At 37.4% G+C, this 19,776-nt stretch overlaps 1 protein-coding gene across 8 annotated transcripts in view; it reads right to left on the reverse strand.

Moving 5' to 3' along the window:
• Positions 1-19,776, reverse strand: part of PTPRK (protein tyrosine phosphatase receptor type K) — a 388,545-nt gene that overhangs the window by 90,866 nt on the left and 277,903 nt on the right. For all 8 annotated transcript variants that reach the window (XM_064708032.1, XM_064708028.1, XM_064708031.1 and 5 more), the window contains exon 8: positions 469-771. In XM_064708032.1, coding sequence (XP_064564102.1) covers positions 469-771 — 303 coding nt within the window. The remainder of the gene's footprint in view (positions 1-468; positions 772-19,776) is intronic.

Below are 19,776 nucleotides of genomic sequence, written 5' to 3' on the forward strand. Positions count from 1 at the left end.
TTCTGAGACCTGCAACATAAGTTTTTGCTCAAGTATATTTGCTATAGAGGTTTAAAATCTTGAATAGCATCTTTAGGCACTGAACTCAATATTTAAATATTATTTACAGAATTAATTTTCAAATACAACGTCCAATACTGTGAAGAAGTCTAACACCACCACATGTTTCTTATCACCTGCATTAACACAGGATTTGAAAGACTGGGAACCCCCCCCCCCACCCTTTTTCTGGAGAGAAAGAGACACAGAGAGAGAGATCCAGTTTGACTTGTGCTGCATGGACAGTTTTGGCTACATATGTGGGGTGACAGCTATAATACCTTCATGGCTGCCATTTTGGGGCTAATTAATACATGAATGGAAGAGAACTTCCACCCTTCATGATACCTATTGTAACACACAAAGTCATTTCCTTCCACCTGCCTAGACTGGACTTGGATGTAATTTCCATAAGAACATTTAACTTACCATCTTCATCTGTCTGGATAATGGTCTCCTCGCTTTCCTTCCTCCCTTCTGGGTTGGTTAAGATCATCTTGAGGCTGACATTTGTGTAGGGAGGCAGACGATCCACAACATGCTGAGGTGCTTTGGGGTCCATGTCCAAGCAGTCTGCTTTGCTCTCGTTGTGTCCACAGAAGTAGTGGTAGCATATAGTGACATTGAAAGTGTGGCAACGAGTGATGTTGTACCCCAGAGATTCCCAGTCCACAGCGATGTGTCTGGCCTGGATCTCAGCAATCTTCAGTGTTTTGGGTGTTCTCATCGGTTCTAGAAAAGAGCATAAAGAAGAAAACAATGTTAACATTCCTCATCTGGCACTGAACTGTAACTGGTGGATGGTGCATTTAGGGATGTGAGAGTTAAGGAAGCACCCAACAAAGAGGCCAGCATCATCCTTTGCACAGGAGGAGAAAACACTCCTTAATTTTTTTTACTTCATTCCTCTTTGTCCTGTCTTTGCTGGCTGTAATCAGTGAGGGAGACAGCAATAATGAGAAAAAGAATAGTTAATTATCAGGGGAGCAATTCAAAGCAATTGAGAATACAGGCAACAGATGCAAGGAGAGTGACCAAAAGGCCACCCAGCTGTCACTACTGGCTTCCCTTCTTGATTTCCCCCTTACCCTTTTCCTTTTATCTACCTGTGTAAATTAGATAATACATCATAATGGTAAAGAGTGTACATTTACTACATCATGATTTATCATGCCACCAAGCAACGCTGTATACTAATTATACTAATTACCTTACTAAACTAGCAGTTACAAAAACGATGCAGATATTAATTAGTGTTTATTATTTTAGTAATGAAGCTCTTCATTCAAGCAAAACCCCTCGGAAATAGCACAAAAAAATCCTTTGGGATATTCACATTGTATCCTGACCCCTCAAAACCCCAAAACCCCAAGATTACTCTGAGCAGGTGATCTCTGACCTGCTCCCCCAAGTTCAGCTGCTCTCCCCATGTGCATTTGCACCAGCAGAGTACGTGATGCTCCCCAAGCTGTCATCAATCTTTTGCTGCCTCTCCAGTGCATTCATTCCTCATGCAAGAGTAACTTTTATCGTTGAACTTAATTAAAATGATTACACAATGAAAATCATGACCATGTCTGTATATACAAGACTTTCACTGAAAATGTACTCTGCTAGTACATGCTTCCTCACCAGAGAAAATAAAGCCTGTGATTGATACAGCTTCAGCCATGTGTCCTTGCTGGTTTAAGGTCAAAACAGTCAAGATTGTTCAAGGAAGTGAAATATAGGATTTCTCCTTCGGAATATAACTGTTCTTTGTAACTTGCATGAGTTCCAACAAGACAAAAATCAGCCAAAAAGCACAGATGGTATATTGAAATAAGGAAATGTGAATCAGTGTAATGTATTCAGCATGCAGTTTGCCAGACAAACTGCAAACATTTAGTTTCAAACATCAAAACAACAGAATTCTAAATAAAGGTATTCCTAGTAACATGATGAATGTTAAGAATTAAAAATTTCACCTATTTGATGCCTTGATCTATCCTTTCTTCATTTTGAACAAGCACATATATTATCTTTGCCATTAAGTTTCTTTATCATATATACAATGAAAAAATGCAATTAAATAAGACTACTTCCTGGGTAATAGCTCTCTGAACACATTGTACTGTAACAGACATTTGAAACTGAAAGATAGCATTGAAAAGGTCCTTGAGAGATAAGAGACTTGAAGAGAAGGAGAAAAACCAGGGTTTTATAGAGGAAACAGTGCCTGGTGCTTCAGCAAGTAGAGAGAGGTGTGAGGTGGTCATTGAAAGAAAAAAAAAGTAGCAATATAGTAGATCTACTGAAGGAGCTGACAAGGGTATTCAAAGAATGAATATTCTCTTGGCTACTGCAAGCTCTTGGGGAAAAACTGAACACACTCAAGTGCCACGAATGAAGAGAACTGTTGAGACAAATACATATATACATACATGTTTATGTATAGTTATATACAAAATCAGCCCTTTTCTTCTATGAATGACAGTGCAAAACTTAGTTATACATACTCTGATTCAGAGCTTGAGGCCTAGAAGAGTAAACATATCCTTCACCAAAAGAAATGTGTTATAAGCTAAGTTTTCCTTCTGAAATGGAATTATTTTTCTCATTTTAGTCATTTCCTCTTTGTTCTCCTACTCCAATTTGTGCTTTCAACCACTCCCACTAGAAATGGAATTCAAAATTTATTGGAATTAAAACAACCTAACACCTGGTGTCTGACCATGAAGTCTGAAACTCAATAGTTTGAGACTCAATCAGTAACAGAAAACATTTTCATCTTGCATCTCTCATGACAAGACTTAAACTGCATTTACACTATGCTGCACAGCACTTTAAAGAGAGAAGAAAAAAAATAAAAGCTTTGTTAAACTTAAAGAAAAATTATTTTACAATTCCATGCAAATTTTACAAATGTGTCACAGCATCAGAGGAGATACTGAAATGCATCCTTTATTCACCTGTCAAAAGGAAAGAATGAAAGACAGAGTGTGATCTCGCTTTCTCACAACTATTCCCTTCTTTGGCAGAAATTAAACAACTTCTGCAATATTGAGATGGTAATTAAAGTCTGCAGAGTCTCTCAACAGCTTTAGTAAACTCTGCCAACTGTCCCACTGCTCCTAAAACGATGCTTTAAAAACACAATTTTACTCTTTCTTCTGGGCAATGTTCATCTTGGGAATCTCTAGAGGTAAAGACCAATTGTTTTAAACTACCACACCACAAAGTCTCCATCTGTAACACCTCAGTAAAAAGCAATCTTTGAATAATTACTTTTCTCAGATAAAGCACTATTGAATTTTTGAGTAGGCTTCCCAAAGATCTCAACCATCTCATTAAGAATAGCTTTGATCTTGATGGGAGCAAATAGTGTTCATCTCCTTGTTTTTTCCATTTCCCATCACAATTTAGGGTTTAACTTTCACTGAAACATTTCTTTAGTCCTACAGGGATTTTATTTCAATTAATGCATTATCTTCTTATTTCTTGATACTCTTTGAGTACTGCAAATCCCAATTATTCAATTCACGTCTTGTCTTCCCAGTTTTCTTCCCATCTTTTCTCACGTCGAGAACTTTTCTCCAAAATACATGGACTTTTAAGCTCGAGTTCTTACTTTATTGAATTACTTGTGTCAAATAGGCACCCTATGACAAAGACAGAAGAAATAAGATGCTCTCAAAATGCCTGCTCAATCTCTAACCTGTCCACTGGAGTGTCAGAAATGATGGCAGAAGGCACTTAATATGTTTCAAACATTAATTTACCAATTACCCCTATGAGACATGTAAGTGGTGTTAAACTTTTCTGTGAAAGGAAAGAGGCACAAAAAAGGTTAGCAGCTTATTCAAGGCTACAAAGCAAATTACTGCCAGGGCCACAAGAAAGCTGAACCCAGCTGCCAGGTCACTGGTGGCCATCAGACACCTAGCTGCAGCAATTCATAGAGCTCATGTACAATCTATGCTTCCACCCAAATTCTAACTCCAATCCTACACTCCAGTCCTTTTTTAAAAAGGGGTTTGGTGGGTGTTTTTGAAAGGTTTTCTTAGAACAAGTTTGAAAAAGTGAAATAGTACCCAGACACTAATTGAATATGTGAGCATAAGGACGTGTTATTTAAAAAAACAATAATTTGGCTTATTCTTTTAGAAAGATTTCTTGATTGAGAGCTTCAAATTTGAATGAAATAGCTTTTTTTTTTTGTTTGTTTTCCATTAAATCTTGCATTTAAAATTTAAATTTTTTTGGGAGATGATATTCATAATTTATTTCTTTTTTTCAAGACTTTTTCTCCATCAGATAAAAGGCTGTAGGGAGTTCTTCAATATCCTGTGACTGCATCAAGCTCTTAGATATGGACATCCTGACTGGCAGAGTTTCTTCGAACAGAAACCCAGCAACAAAGCATATGTTGATTTGGTGGTGGTGGTGGCAAGGTTGACCTTTAGATTCTCATGAGCACCACTAATGATGACAGGCTCCCTTCTGCCAGACCTTGCCCGCCCACGGGCTGCTGCCATGACCTTCCTCCCATTCCCACCTCTACTTGCAGCCAGCTTCTCCCTCTGCCCTTTGCTTTTCACACCTGGCAATATCCATCTCTGTTATCCCCCTCCTCCTCACCCCTGCTTTGTGTCTTGGCCCACAAATACTACCAAGTGCTCACTGACTCAGATTTATTATCCAGTCTGACTGGTTTTAGCCTCATTGAACCAATTAAAAACAGAGGCATTGGGAGAAGACCAAAACAACAGAAAAAACCAGAATAATAAAATATCTCTATGTTTGTACAGATTACTGAGTGCTCAATCCTTATCCAGAAACCATGCAAAAAAATTACATGCATATGGCACTCGATCACAACAATTTCTGGATCAAGAAGATTTAACCCAACCTTATGTGATAAAATAAAGAACACTTTAGTAATTCTCCAAAGGTTAACAATAGAGGGATAGATGGTGAAAGAGACAGAACCTGTTGACCCCATACAACCTCTCAACTGAAGGATGATTTAATAAGACTCTCCAGATAACAGATAAAATGAAATTCAATTTCTTTAGTGCTTGATAAGCAACTCGTGATATGACAGGTCAATATCAAGCCTCTTTGTAGAGATTATCTTCACTTACACAGAGATGGGAGTGAAAACAAAAGCCTTCACAGCTGCAGAAGCAGCAAGGTGAGAGCATGCATTTCCTCAGAGCCTCTTTTTAATGATAATACATTTTAGCCTGCTGTCAGTCAGAGACAAACAGATGTCCCAAAAGCTGTGAAAAAGTCCCATACAAAGAGGCTAGCAAAGTGTGACATGTGCTCTGCTTTTGCTGCCTTTCCTCACAAATCTGAAATATTGACTGCAAGACAGTTTAATTTCCACATACCTGGCAGAGGTGGGAGAATTAGATCTTCTGATAAGCAGCCAGAATGCACATTTGTTCACATGAAATGGAAAAAACTGGACAAATTTTAAAGCACAAACATTTCAAGTAAATATGGTGCTTCTCAAAAACCAGCATATCCTATCTATGCACTGTCTGTGTATGAGTTCTTTAATTGGGGTTGGCTTTTGGATCCTTCCTCCCCCTTGAACTCTTTCTAGTCTGTCATTATACTGAGGAGCTGACTTCCAATTTCTGCTTTAATCACATTGACTGAAATTCAAGTTTATCAAGTTTAAAAGCAAACCAGGTGGCCTTAATTGGTGACACTGGAGGTGAAAAGTAACTGGACTGGGAAGGTGTGATAATTTCTCCATTTAAGGGAACCTCACAGAGATGTAAGGCCTATGTTAAATGAAAACTCTCCTATAGAAAAGCAAATCTATGTCCATTATTTAAAAAGTACAGGTAATAACCCTATAATTTAAAGAACACTTTTTCTCACTAAGATTCCTTTAATTATCTTGCCTTCTAAAACAAAAACTACATAGACAAAAAGAAGCCCTAATATTTCTTCCAATATTCTCAGTCTGAACAGCCACTGGAATTTCCTAGACTTTTCTTCTCATATAACATGAGCCTCTTTGTTCTGTGGCTTCTCCTGACCTTTCTAGGGTAACTCTTTCCTTGGCGTGTGGGAAAAAAAAGAGGATTATTCCAAGATATCACCGTGGTTGTTGTTCCTTTCTCAGTTCATGCAAGGTCCTATAAAACCAAAATACTCCCAAAACTCAGAGGAAAAAAAAATTTACGGTCCTGTTGCTGTGAAGAATTATCTGAAAGACCTCTGATAAGAACCTTGAAAAAAGGTAAGAGGAAAAAGAGCTGATGAAAGCACAACTCACATAAGAATAACTGTAAGAAGTGCAGTAAGAAAACAGCAAACAAAGGTTTCTTGCTTGCTCATTTTGTCTGCATTGCTCCCAATTATTACTTTTGTTATTAGTAAATGATGAATCAGGCAGAAAGGATTTTTTTATATAGCTACTAAATTCCTCACATCATAAACTTGGTTTGGACTGCTGCACAGAGAAGTTTATGACTCATTAAAAAGGACCAAACTAGAATTAAATATTTCAAGACACAACCAGAGCCTCAGCAAGAACTATGCATATCAACTGTGATCACTTCTGCAGTTTTGGGGGTAATGTGCTGTTGTCAAAGGAGCAAACTGTAATTAAGTTATGTTTGAACAAAGCTAACAAAAATCCCTAGGTAAGGTGAGCTGTACTGGAATATCCAGGATGAAGCCCCTGAGTTTTAAGGATTATTAACCTACAAGTCCAAGAGAATTTAGTTCAGATTAACTACCAATAACTCCATTATTTAACAATATGATGATAATACAGGAAGATCCTTCAGACATCCCCAAAATGTCATGCATTTCTGTCTGATTTTGATAAACCAGTCTGTATGACAGAATAATTCCTGCCAGTTCTATTCAAGTTTCTTGTCTGTAACTGGAAGATTTTTGACCATTTCCAAGTAGAGTTAAAGACAGCTTGGAAGTAAAGGCATAAAATAATTATCAACATTGGCCCCAATTCTTACTATATAGTGGTAGTTCATGAACAACTTACCTTTAGTCAGGGACTCTCTTCTTACAACTTGATGCGTATTCCAACCCAAAGCCACACTATATTGTATTACCAACTGGATCACTATTGATGCAGCATGATATAAGGCATCAATATGCCCTTCTCATAGCTTATTGGAATAAAATACTATTCCATGGTAGGAGTACCTGAACTCTCTCATTCTAAGAATCTACAAAAAACCAGGACATCCATCACATGGATAAATGCAGGTTGGAAAGTCTAACTAAGCTACTTGCTAGTAGCGTTTTTTGTTTGTTTGCATTGATTTAATTTGTTTTGGGCTTTTTTTTAACCGTTGGTTTGTTGTTTTTTAAAAAAATTTTGTTTCACAGCAGCATTTAAGACACCTGATTTTAGGCAGCCACATGAAAACTCAGGCCTTTAATCCTTCTAAACTTAGAAGCATGAAGAAATGGTGAACATCAAAGTAAGAGAATTTAATGAAGTTGACAGAAGTAGTACAATTTGAAGTATTTTCTACAGTCTGAGAAGAAAGGAAAAAATTAACGGGTACATATTCCCATGATAAAAATCATAGGGACTGCTGGGCATCTCCCTTCTCAAATGTGTGACACACACAGAATACAAAACAAATATGAATGCAAACACAAAAAAAAAATTAACTTTTTCTGCATTAGTATGTCCATCTGTTTGTCATGTGAAATATAAACCCAGAATAAATGAAACTATGGTATTTATACTGTGTTAACATTACAGATTTATTTTGGTGCAAACAAAGGTTATAATGCAATTGCATGAAAATCTATGAGTTTTACCTCCTTTCACTTCATCTAGTGACTGATTTTTTAAGCCAGCTTACAAATTTCTTATTGATCACATACTTCAGGGAGCTGAAGAAAACATCTGAATTATTACTTAGATAATCAGCTCTACTACACTAGTTTCAGTAGCAATGAGGGGATATTCAATATATTTTTAGAAATTATCTTTTTGGATGCAAAACACAGCTGCCCCTGCATCATAGGTGTAGTAAACAGATAAATATAACTGCACTACTGACAATTATTTGCCCATTTTCTCTTGGTAGTACATTTATTCTGTTGCCTCCACGCATGATTAACAGTTTATGCATCCTTAGCATGTAATCAATAGCTGCAAAGTCTTGTATTCGTTTGAGAGATGAGACATCCCTTGATAATAAATTCTGTGGACTTCTCCAGTTTAGCTTAGCTCAAAAAATTCACTTTTTTTTTCTTTGTTTCTTTTTAAATCTGAGTTTAAATCAAAAGGAACTATAGGGTCTAGGAGTGGAGAGGAAAAGCTGGCGCGTTCTCTTTAATCTCATTCTTCCAAATGAACAAAACCTCTCTAATGGTCTAAAACACAAATCAGCATGTCAACAAGCATCAGACTGCAAGAGTAAACACAGGGGAAGTCTGACAGTACTAAATGCCTAGGAAGCCTGTTCAGGACTACAATTACCCAGTTTAATTCTGTAAAGTAATTTATAAAGCTATAAATCATAAGGAAAAAGTGAACCTTTGACCTGAAATATCTGCATGATTACGTTAAAGCAGAATGGAAGATATAATCTAAAACAATAACAATAATATTATAAAGAATATGTAGTGTGTATTTACACACACATGGATATTTACCCACCTTAACAGAGAAGCTAACTATGCAATGCTATGAAGAAAGCATTTACAAACATTTATTTGAACATAAATCGCCATTATTGCCTAGGTGATATATTGTTCATTTCTTTCCAATACACATTCATAAACACGTTTTTTATGGTTTTGTTTACAAACTATATATTTGGGAACTTAGGATGTAATGAGTATTAAGCAAAATGACTAAGTTGGAGCAGTGTGAATCAGCTAAACAAGAATTTTCTGTGGATAGTGTTAAAGCTTCAGTTCCTTTCTCCTGTGTAGAAAAATTTCAGTCCTCCAAGTTAGGAAGCATAAACATCATCACATGAAATAAATGAAAAAATGTGAAATGTAGTCTATAATAAATAAATAGTAAGCACAAAGTACTTAGACTGGGAAAAAAGGCCACATTCACCTCTGATAACTAAGAATTGAAACCTGTATATAAATTTGTGTGTGTGCATGCGCACTGATAGACCCGTGTAGATATGTTCACTTCCCCACATGCAGATAAAACATCCATCAAAATTCATCCTCTCTGTCTCTTCACACCTACTTAAATGGTCTCAATCCTATTTTCTCCCATTTCCCTTTTGTACTATCTGGTTCCTGCTGCCCCTGGGACCTTGGCTGAAACCACCCATCCTCCATCCCTCTTCCCTCTGCCTGCAAACCACAAAGCCTTGAGTTTCTGCCTTGGTCACAGCCCATGAACTAACACATCCAATGTTATGCCTATGTGGCAAAACTCAATAACAACTTTGTGTTGCACCTTACTCTAGCCCCTTTCACAAAATCAGTAACACAAGACTACATAGCACACAATGTATATATTGTATAGTGATAGATATCTTTATATAATGCATAAACCTTGGATGAAACACAGATTCATTAAGTTGTTTAAAACTAGGAGTGACACTGTAACATACAATGCCTCTGCTGTATATATTTTGTCCCATGAGTGAAACAATCCAGGTAATTTATTTTAAAATTTTGAATGACAACCTCTGTAGCTTCTGTTGTAGAGACGAGTCTTCTCTAAGCAGTTGGAAATTTATTTAATGAATTATCTTCATTTTCTTCATTGGCTTATTGCAAATTTAAGAACACAAGTTGATAGTTTAAGCAAGTTTGTTTTCCTCAGGGAAAAAAAATACAGGAGCAAAGAATTGCTCTAACATTAAAATTTTGAATAAGATCAGAAACCCTTTTCAATTGTACGTAGAATTCTAAAAATGCTGGTAAAGAGTCATGGGGAAAATTCTTTTCTAAGATGGCTACTTGTTGACATGGTTTGAGCCTGGCACAGAGCCAGTGCCCCCCATGAAAATGCCTCACCCTGGTGTCTGCTGTGAGATGTGACCAGGAATAAGCAAAACAGGCTCCAACTTAAACATAAAGAACACTTTATTACCTAAAACTACAGGAAAAAATAGTGAAAGACTATAAGGAAAAGGAAAAAAATTGAAAACCTTACAAAAACCACTTTTCCTCCTCCCCACTCCCTGACTTTCCCAATCCAATACATTCTCTCAAAAACACCAACTGCCCAGCCCGGCACGACACTTTAGTATACTCAAACTGCAGTTCATGAAGAGGAAAGGAGTCCTTCTTGTTCCATAGGCTTCTCCTGGAAACACACTGAAACCTCGGATGCTTCCTTGTCACTTCGGCACCGCCCGGGGGAAAAAAAAAAGTCCTTTTGCCGCTTGTGACATGTTCCTTCCATGCCCAGTGCTCTCACCACCGAGACATGGCCAGAGCTGCTTTTAGGGTTGTCTTTCAAGGATGCCTTGTCTCACTCCAAAAAGGCACAGTCTCTGCTTTTGGGACTTCTGTCCCCCCCATATTTTTCCAACCCCCTGGGGCCGGGGGGTCCTCACGAATGAACCCTCCTGGTTTTGAGGCACTGCCTCCCCCTAAATGCAGTCTGTGTTACAGGAACAACTGAGTCTATGGCTACAAGAAAAAGTTTAGCTAAAAGGCCACTCTAAATCATCTCTCTCTATCTAATCATCTCTACATTCTCCGGGCCAGGTCCTTATCTTATCTCATCTCTTATTTCCCTTCTTATTCAGCTTCGAGGAGGATTAGCATTTTTGCAAGGCCCCAATCATGCAAGAAAGGGTTAAAAGTTTTCAGTCTCTGTCTGTCCTGGGACGAGATGATACTCCCACACGTGCTGCTGCTGCGGCCGGCCGCTCTCCCTCCCCCCTTCTCCTCCTGGCTGGCTGCCATCACATTCGGTGCCGCCGGCTCTCTCTCTCTCTCTCTCCTGGGGGGGGGGGGGGGCTGGCTGCCCGATGTCTCGATGTCTCTTGGGGCTCCCCCACCCTTCCATCCTTGAAAGCCCCCTCAACCCCCACCTCTGTCCAGGCCCCAGGCCTACCGCATGGCGGCCCCTCCCCCGCCCAGCAGCAGCGGGCCGGGCGGGGGAAGAGATCTGACCTCTTCGCCTGACGATGTCCAAAAGAGGAAGTGCCAGGGCAGTGCCTTGCTTTTAACCCCTGTGTATTCTCGGAGGTGTGTCCAAACCCCACTGGCTACACCAGGTGTCAGTATGAAACCCAAAACCTTCATTGGTTTGACCACAGCTTCCCAGAATTCCCACTCCTTCCTGGTCAAACCATGACACTTGTGTACTGTGAAATTGTGTAATTTTTGAATTTCAATGAAATTTTATTACTTAACTCACACAAGTGACTAAACTTCTTAGTCAAATTTAGTCACTTGCCAAAGTTTGACTAAACTTGACTGAGAAAACTCCTCAATCTACTGGTCAATCACCACTACCGACTACCACAACCTAATACTTGTACCTGTATGAATAATCTTCTTAATACCTTAATTTGATATTTCTTTACAGATATTTTAAACAAATTTCTGTGCATTTTAAGTGTTCCAATTTCAATTCAATTGTCCCTTGATGTGATGTACCAGTGAGAAAAAATTACATTCCTGCATTAGCAGGCAAAGCATTGTCCATGATTTCCTAATGAAACAGTCATGACATTTTCATTACAAGATACAGCCCTAAGCTGATAATTTCTACAGAGGAGGCCTTTTTTTTTTTTAAGTAGTTCTTCAAAACTTTCTTTTAGAAAGGAAAGGAGGATAAGGAATATTTCCTTTTCATATTGTCTTGCTGTGTGGGCAAAATTGACATGGTATCAACTCTCCTAATATCATGTGGCTGTAAGAGTTTGCAAGGTTATTTTGGGAAATGGGACTGAATCCTGCAAACCTTTTGTTCCTGGAGCTGCCTTAACATAAGCAAGGCTCTGCAGAAGCGAGCTCACAAGCACCTCTTAGCCACTGTGAAAGAGGGTCCTTGAAAAAGAACACAAAAGCAATGAAAAGGCCTTGCTGACAGAGGCACTAGCAAGTTGGGGAAATGTTTTCTAAAATACACCATGAAATTCAAATAACACTCTTTCATTTAGCTGCATAAAGTACTCTCAAGAAATTGTCCTGTTGCTTCACTTTCAGCCATTTAGTGTTCTACCAAGATGTTATTTCCTGTCTAAGCAGAAACTTGGAAAATACAAAATAATTCACCTACAGTAATAGAAAGTAATGTATTTTAGAAGCAATTTTCTCTTTGCAAACTTCCTCTGAACACTTCTGGTTTATTCATTGACAAAAATGTTAATGAAAAATGATCCTGGAGAATTTTCTGTCAATTATAAAGCTGGATGAGTTGTAAGAGAAAAGGTGGCAAACCCAGCAAATGAAAAACAATCCTAGATGCTGTGGGTAATAACTTACTCTGCTTTCAAAATCATGTGATTGTATAAAATGTTATTGATTAATGAAAAAAATTATTTTACTTTATAAAGCACTGATGGTGTTGCTAAATGCAAACAAAATAAATCTACTTTTCACTCACATTTAAATGTAAAGGATCAGCTCTTCGCTTGCAGGAGGCATCACCATTTACTATGTGCTTTCTTGCTCTAGATACCCATCTAGAGAGTTGTCTGTTTCAAGCTGTCAATCATAGTCAATAATTTTACCACATTCTGACTTTCAAAAAGATATTGTACTAGAACAGTTGTCTTGGCTTCACTGTTGGAGCAAAGCATGTGCCAACGTGCTCCCCCGACCAGCTCTACTGCAGCAGTCACCCAAGAGAGTGTCAATCACGCCTGCTGAGTAAGTGGAGCATTAAATTATTTTTTTATGCCTGTGTTGTACATGCTGAATCACTGTCATCATACCCTCACAACAGAATGCAAAGAAGGAAAGGCAGCCAATTAGCCAAGTCAAGGCCGCAAAGGCAAATTCTGTAGTAATTTGGAAGTGCAGGCTAATTGCTGGACACCAGCATTACACTGTCACTTAAACCAGATTTATTGCTGAGTCTAATAAATGTTTAAAAATAAATAAAAGAACAGTCCCTTTCTCTCACCTTATTACTGAAAGACTTAAAAAATTCCCCTGGGTATCTGCCAGGTTTGGTTGTTTTTTTCTTGGCACCCCATCTTACTGCTAACCTTTTGGAGATCGACATAACAAGCACATATGCAATCTGCTACCATCCCCTCTTGTCACCATGATCAAGCCACTAGCTCATAACCCCTATCAGCAGCCATAATAATTTTCAGTATTGAGCATCTACAGAATGCCTAAAAATATAAAATTCTTCAGAATTTGTTTAATGGTTTTTATGACTAACAGTGGAGGTTTTGGGGGTTATCCCCAGCTTTTTGAGCTAATTCTATTAATATTCATATCCATTAATATCAGCTTATAATGCCAGCCTTATTCTCCTACTGGCCATATTATCCATGACCACCTTCTTCCTCTCTCCTTGGTTTGAACCTTGAATTTATGGCCACTCTTGCCTTCCAAATTTCCCTTACTACTTTAATATTCAAGCAAAATTACAATATTACTACTAACTTGAATGAAACAAGGACTTGTGCTAACAGTAAAAAAAACAACCACCAAAAAACCTTGAGCATGTTTGCCTTTCCCAGCAGCCCTTCACTTGTTGCTTTTGACTCTGATATCTGGAAGGAAGATTAAATCATGGCATCACAGAACAATTCAGCTTGGAGGGGACCTTTGATGGTCATGTAACCCCATCTCCTCCTCAAAGCAATTGTATCCGATTGCTCAGGAACTGGTCCAGTCTATTTCTGGATATCCCCAATGAGGCAAATTCTACATTCTCTCAGGACAATAGTCATGGCAAATACAAAGAAGATATAAATGTGGCTTCAAGGCTTGAGCTGATTTCCAAATATTTGGTGAAAAGCACAGAATTCAAAAATTCCCTAAGAAAGCATCAGATTTATTTTTTTTGATCTTTCTTCACAGTATCTGGCACAGACCTCTGTTAGATGGCAAGGCTCTTCACTCAAATTTCACCAAGCTTTGCTTTGTTTGACACAAAACTTTCCAGTTCACAGAATACAAGAAGCATCTTTTCCTATTAAAAATATTATTTTAACTGCAGTGTTTAAGATAAGTGTGCAAAATAAAGCTGAACAGAAGAATTCCGTTCTCTTTGCAAACCACATGATTGTGGTACCTAAGGCTGTGGTTTTTATGGTAGACTTGGCAGTGTTAGGTTTATGGTAGGACTTGAGCAGCTTTAAAGTCTTTTTCAACCTAAATGATTTTATGATTTTATACTAGAGAATGGAGAAAACCACTGTGCTTTAATCAGCATATTTCACACCAGTATTTAAAAATATTTGACAAGGGGCAGACATCTAAACAAAATGAGTTGGGGTTATCCTGTTTGATAATCCTTAGGTTATTATACATATTTACTAGAAATTTGTTGATGGATTTTTTTTTTGTTGTTGTGTTTTTTTTTTTTTGTTTAGAGGGTTTGGGTCAGATTTTACTTCTACTGGACATTATAATAGAACTCAAGAACAGAAGTCAATCATCATAAGTTTGCAGCGATGCATCTAAGTGCATTGCCTTTACTTAATCAAATTATAAGAAAGATGGAAAAGGCCAACAGTTATATGAATGTACATGGCATAGAAGCCCATTTTAGCATTCTAAAAAAAAATCAGGTACATTGGAGCAGTGTAAAAAGTTCAGTAATATCATTTTGTGAGCTGTGCTGACATTGCAATCACCAGTATGATTAATGAAATTTATGCTTTATACTATAGCTGTGAGTATTTTCTTACAGCTCTAGTACCACGGTAGTGCAGTGCCTTTTCAACATTATGACAAAATGACTAATCTCTATTAATTGGTTTTGAGCAAAGGCTTTATACAGAAACTGAAGAGAGCAATAGAATATATGATTTTCACAGCTAAGCATTTAAATCAAGCCATTTGCTGAGAGGGTGAACTAGTTTACTTAATAGTAAGGTCTATCTACCATTGGGTATTTCTGCCAGGGCTGCAGGACTGGCTTATCCAAGCGACACACAGTCTCCAGGAAAGGGGGCCATATGCTCTGAAAAGAGACAATTCCAAGCCCAGCTCCTAAATGGCTTCAGAGAAAAAGTCACCACAGCCATAGAAATTTCCAAGTAAAGAATGTAATCCATGCTCTACTTGCAGCTTGGCTCCTGAGGAATGTGTCCCTCAAGTAACAGTTCCAGTAGGCATTCAACCCAAAGGACAACAGACTGCTTGTCTTCTTTTGGACACAAACACTACTGCCTAATTAAGCGGTGTGTATAAAATGAAGTTTCCTTCAGTTCCTGGGGAGCTTGGCAGGAGTTTTTTTTTTCAAGCTGGTTTCCATTTAAATTCAGATATTTTGTTTCTAGACACAAAAATTCTCAAGGAAATTTATTTGAAATGTCTGGTTGATTTCTTTGTTGCTGCTGGCTCTGAACTCTCATTCTTGCTTAGCTATTTTGATCAGGCCATGACTGAGTCTCTTGCTAGGAAAATTGCTATTGCTCTTAGAAGGTATCCAAAACACTCTGAGCTGATTTTAGTTCCTTTTAACACAATTAATAGATCCTTCCTAAATATAAAATATTGTAAGAAGAAGTTATCTACAGATTTGTAAGAAATTAATCTAAATTACACAGTCCACAGGAAAAACAGCTTTGTCTTTATTAGAATGGATGGAAAAAAAGCTTTATGCAACCTGCTGTTTTACAAGTCTCATTACAACAATCAGCATTTGGCATTTGAGAAGAACATTTAATAAAAACAAAAGATACCAGATTATATTGACAGAAAAATTATTATCAAAATTATACTGACTCCTTGCAAAAGGAAGCAAAGCTGTAGAATTTGTGTTATCCTCATTTCCGTTTGAGTATGACAATCCAAAAACTTTCATTTCCTTAACATTCTTTGAAAAAAAGACAAGAGGATAACAAATCACTCTAATGATACTGTTATGAAGTAAGAACAAATGATGGAGCTGTAGCTATGTTTACAATTATGGCCTTGCTTTGGTATTACACAGCTGATAATATCCCAGCCTTATGTGTCCTGTGCTACTTCTTGAGTTCAATTTCCTTCAGATAATGTATTTGGGTTCCATAATATGCCTCTTTGGTGAAACCAATAACTGAATCCTGTGGTAATTCCTCAGGAAGTTATAATTTATTGCAATTGTCTGTTCTCACCACTTTTCTCAGTAATTTGTTCCAATGATTAATAGCCCACTGTTAAAGACAAATAATTGTGCCTTACTTCTAATTTAAATCAGCCTGACTTCAGCATGCAGCCACTTGAGGTTCTCACATTTTACCTCCTCTAGAGGAAAGAGGAGTTTTGTACCATGTAGTATTATTCCCTTGTAAAAATCCTGTATAATTACCTCCTTCTCTCTGATAGACATATATGATTGAGATCTTTAAGTCACCTTTTTTAAGACTACATCTTAAGCCATGACTATGCGGCACTTTTCTCCATTCTTCCCAAACCTGCAGCTGTATGTTGAAAGCATGGACACCAGATGTGCGTCCAGTTATCAATATTGATCATACTCACAAAATCACATCTTTTCTCCCACCACTGACCTTGATTTTTATTCGAACCCTTACACAAAGAACTTTTGGTGATTGCTGGTTTACATCCCTCAAAACTCTTATTTTGTTTCTGTACTACCTCTTCCAAATGCATGTATTTATTTAAATTCATGTGTAGTACATGTGTAGACAGTAAGCTACACTATCTGTTATATCTCTAAACTATTAGAGGAGGCAAAAAGGTAAAAATGAAGCTTCAAATTTAAATCTCAAAGCAAGCACACAACTCTAAGTATAGTGTCAAACTTTTAATGTGAGATATCTTGCCTTTGCAGGTTCTCACTTCACAGCTCAAAATTTTGATTGCATTTTGTAATCAAAAGATGCAAAAAAATTAGAGCTAAATACCACTGGTTAAAGGGTGATAGACTTTATCTGTAAACATATTTACTAATTCACTTTGCTCATTACTCAAAATAAAGACTATGAATACACACATTAGTCTGAATTAAAATATTACAATTATTTCACATTATGAGCTGCAGAGAAAAAGAAAACAATACCAGAAAAGAATGCCAATGCAGGGAGAAAGAGGGCTATGCCTTCTCCCTGTATAAACACCTCAAAAAATGCAGTCATGCTTGACTGCAAAAGACAATGATACAATTTTTTCTCAAAAACCAGTGCCTTGCTGAAAGTCACTGAAGATTCCCCAAGGAGAACTTGAATTAGAGTCAAAGGCCAAACATAAAGACACCTCTCTGAAACCTAATCCTCTTGCCCATTTAAAATGTTCCTGCAGCTTCTGGTCAGAAAAACACAGCACTGGAATTGTACTGTCAGTTTTACTTGTTTTTCTTGAGTGTTTTCAACACCAAATAACTCAAATATCTGAACAAGTATCAACACAGCTAAAATAAAAACAGATAACCTACACTCCTTTTACCACTCAATGTCAGATTGTTCCTCCCCTTCCACTCTTTTCTGGCATTAGCAACATAACAATGTTTAAACTGCAAATAGGCATTAGATATTTTAGTGTTAATTAGTGGGTTTGAATGAAAGCTGATTGCTTTTCCACTGTCCTTCCAAGATGTTCCAGTAGAGACAGGGATTTAGGTACAAGAATGAGGACTGTGTCTTTTCAGACTTAGGATCAGCCTGAAAGCACAGCACATTTGCTAGCATTGATAGCTATTATAAAACAGCCAAATTTGTTAATAAATTAGCTCTAAAGAAAAAAATTAGGCAGTAAGTAATAAGAGCAAAACAAGCATTTTTGTGTCATCTGGATAAAACGAAAAGAAGTCTTCATTCGGGAAACTATTTTACCAGTCATTGTTACCGAACCAGAACTCCTCAGTGTCTCCCTTGACAGATCTGACAGCTCACTAAGGTCTCCAGGAGGCTTCATGAGCTGACATCTCTCTGCTTTCTCCATAGACACTCCTCTTCCCCCATCTCACTCAGCTCCCTTACATCTTTAAACTCCAAACCTGCTCTATTTCAAACCCTCAGGTGTGTTGGATTCTCCTGCCACAGGTGGGAAAAATATTTTCCTGCTCTTTATTTGATCTACGAATATAATCAGCAACTCCAAATACAGATACACAGACACCAGGTACTTCATTTCAGCACCCAGGCAAAAACCTAAGGTATTTTGCATTTATTACTTGCAAACAAGAGGTACAAAACTAGGCACTTACTGTGAACATAAAAGTGTCACAAAATGTGTTTATAGTCTTCAAATCAGAGAAGCATTTTAAAAATCAGGATGAACCTTCTCTAGAGCAGCGCCAGGACCTGTCCTACTTGCTGTTTTTCCTGGACTTCAACCTAAACAGGGCATCACTGAAGAGCTCAGGATTTGCATGGACAAAAGGAGATGGGACACAACACCACCAAAAATTACACCTGGGCTGCCAGCCTTCCATTCCCCTCTCCCATCTTTCTTCCACATCAAACAAAGTCACACTACCAGTGAAGAAACATCTTAGGTTCAGACAGCCTCTGCTGTGTGGAGCAGTGGATTGCCTCCTTGTCCATTTTTCTTCAGTCTTGCAGTTATATACTATAGATCACATAACAAGCTGTTAAATTGATTTTTTTTTTTTTGGTCAAGACATTAGATGCTGACATTTACTAAGCCTTAAATAGGACTAAATTCTGGCAGAGGAAATTTTGCAGTCTGAATTCAATTAACACAGTCAAAAATTTCCCTGAATTTTAATTTTTCCCCTCTTCCGCTTTGTTCTAGGAGCTGGAGTCCAGGAATGGCAACACAATTTCTGTAATAACAGCACACTAAAAACTTTGCAAATACCTCAGGGAAAATCCTGAAAGTTATGGTTATGGCTATTCATAACACAGTAAACAAGTATCTTAAACTATTCTTTGTACTTTATTTTCCCCCACCTTACAAATTCATTAGCTCACATACTGATAAACAACTAACACTTAAAGCAGCTTTTATAATTCCTGTGTAGATAAAAAATTGATAATATAAAGCACTTATTACCACATTTATTAATTATCACATTCTCAGTTTAACTGAGGTATGAATTTCCATCTGTATCTTTCAGCTATTTAACAGATGTGTCACCTGTCAGTTACCAAATGCCCTGGAAAGCCTCTTCCAACACACTTTGTACGTCACTGGCAACATCACCCCTGGTTTGTGCACAAATATTATTCAGTTTGCTTCCTTCTCAGCTCTGCTACACACAGGGTAATTCAGCAAATAAGGAAAATTAGAATCATTTTTTTCTCCCCTCATACACACAGAACTAAATAATACTTTGTAAAATAGTATAAAAAGAATAACAGATTTTTTTTTCAAAAATGTAAGCAAGGTTAAAGCACACTAAAATCAGCAATGCACAGCATAGACATAGCAAATCATATTAAATAATTTTTACAGAAAATTAATTATTCCCTTGCAATTGTGCCAGTATTAATAAATCACTCTTAAAACTCTGATGCAGTAATCTAAACCAGTTATGTTTTGCTAGCCAACTCTCTCTTTTAATAGCAGCCCAATAAACCAAACAAGTAAAAATGTGAATGCTATTTTAAATTGCAACAAATCCCTACTGGAAATATTTTTTTAAAAAAAATATTTTAAAACTACAGTCCATATGTGAAAAACATTCCAGTTCAGTATATACAG

The sequence above is a fragment of the Zonotrichia leucophrys genome, chromosome 3 (genome assembly GCF_028769735.1).
Source record: "Zonotrichia leucophrys gambelii isolate GWCS_2022_RI chromosome 3, RI_Zleu_2.0, whole genome shotgun sequence".
NCBI classification, from domain to species: Eukaryota; Metazoa; Chordata; class Aves; order Passeriformes; family Passerellidae; genus Zonotrichia; species Zonotrichia leucophrys.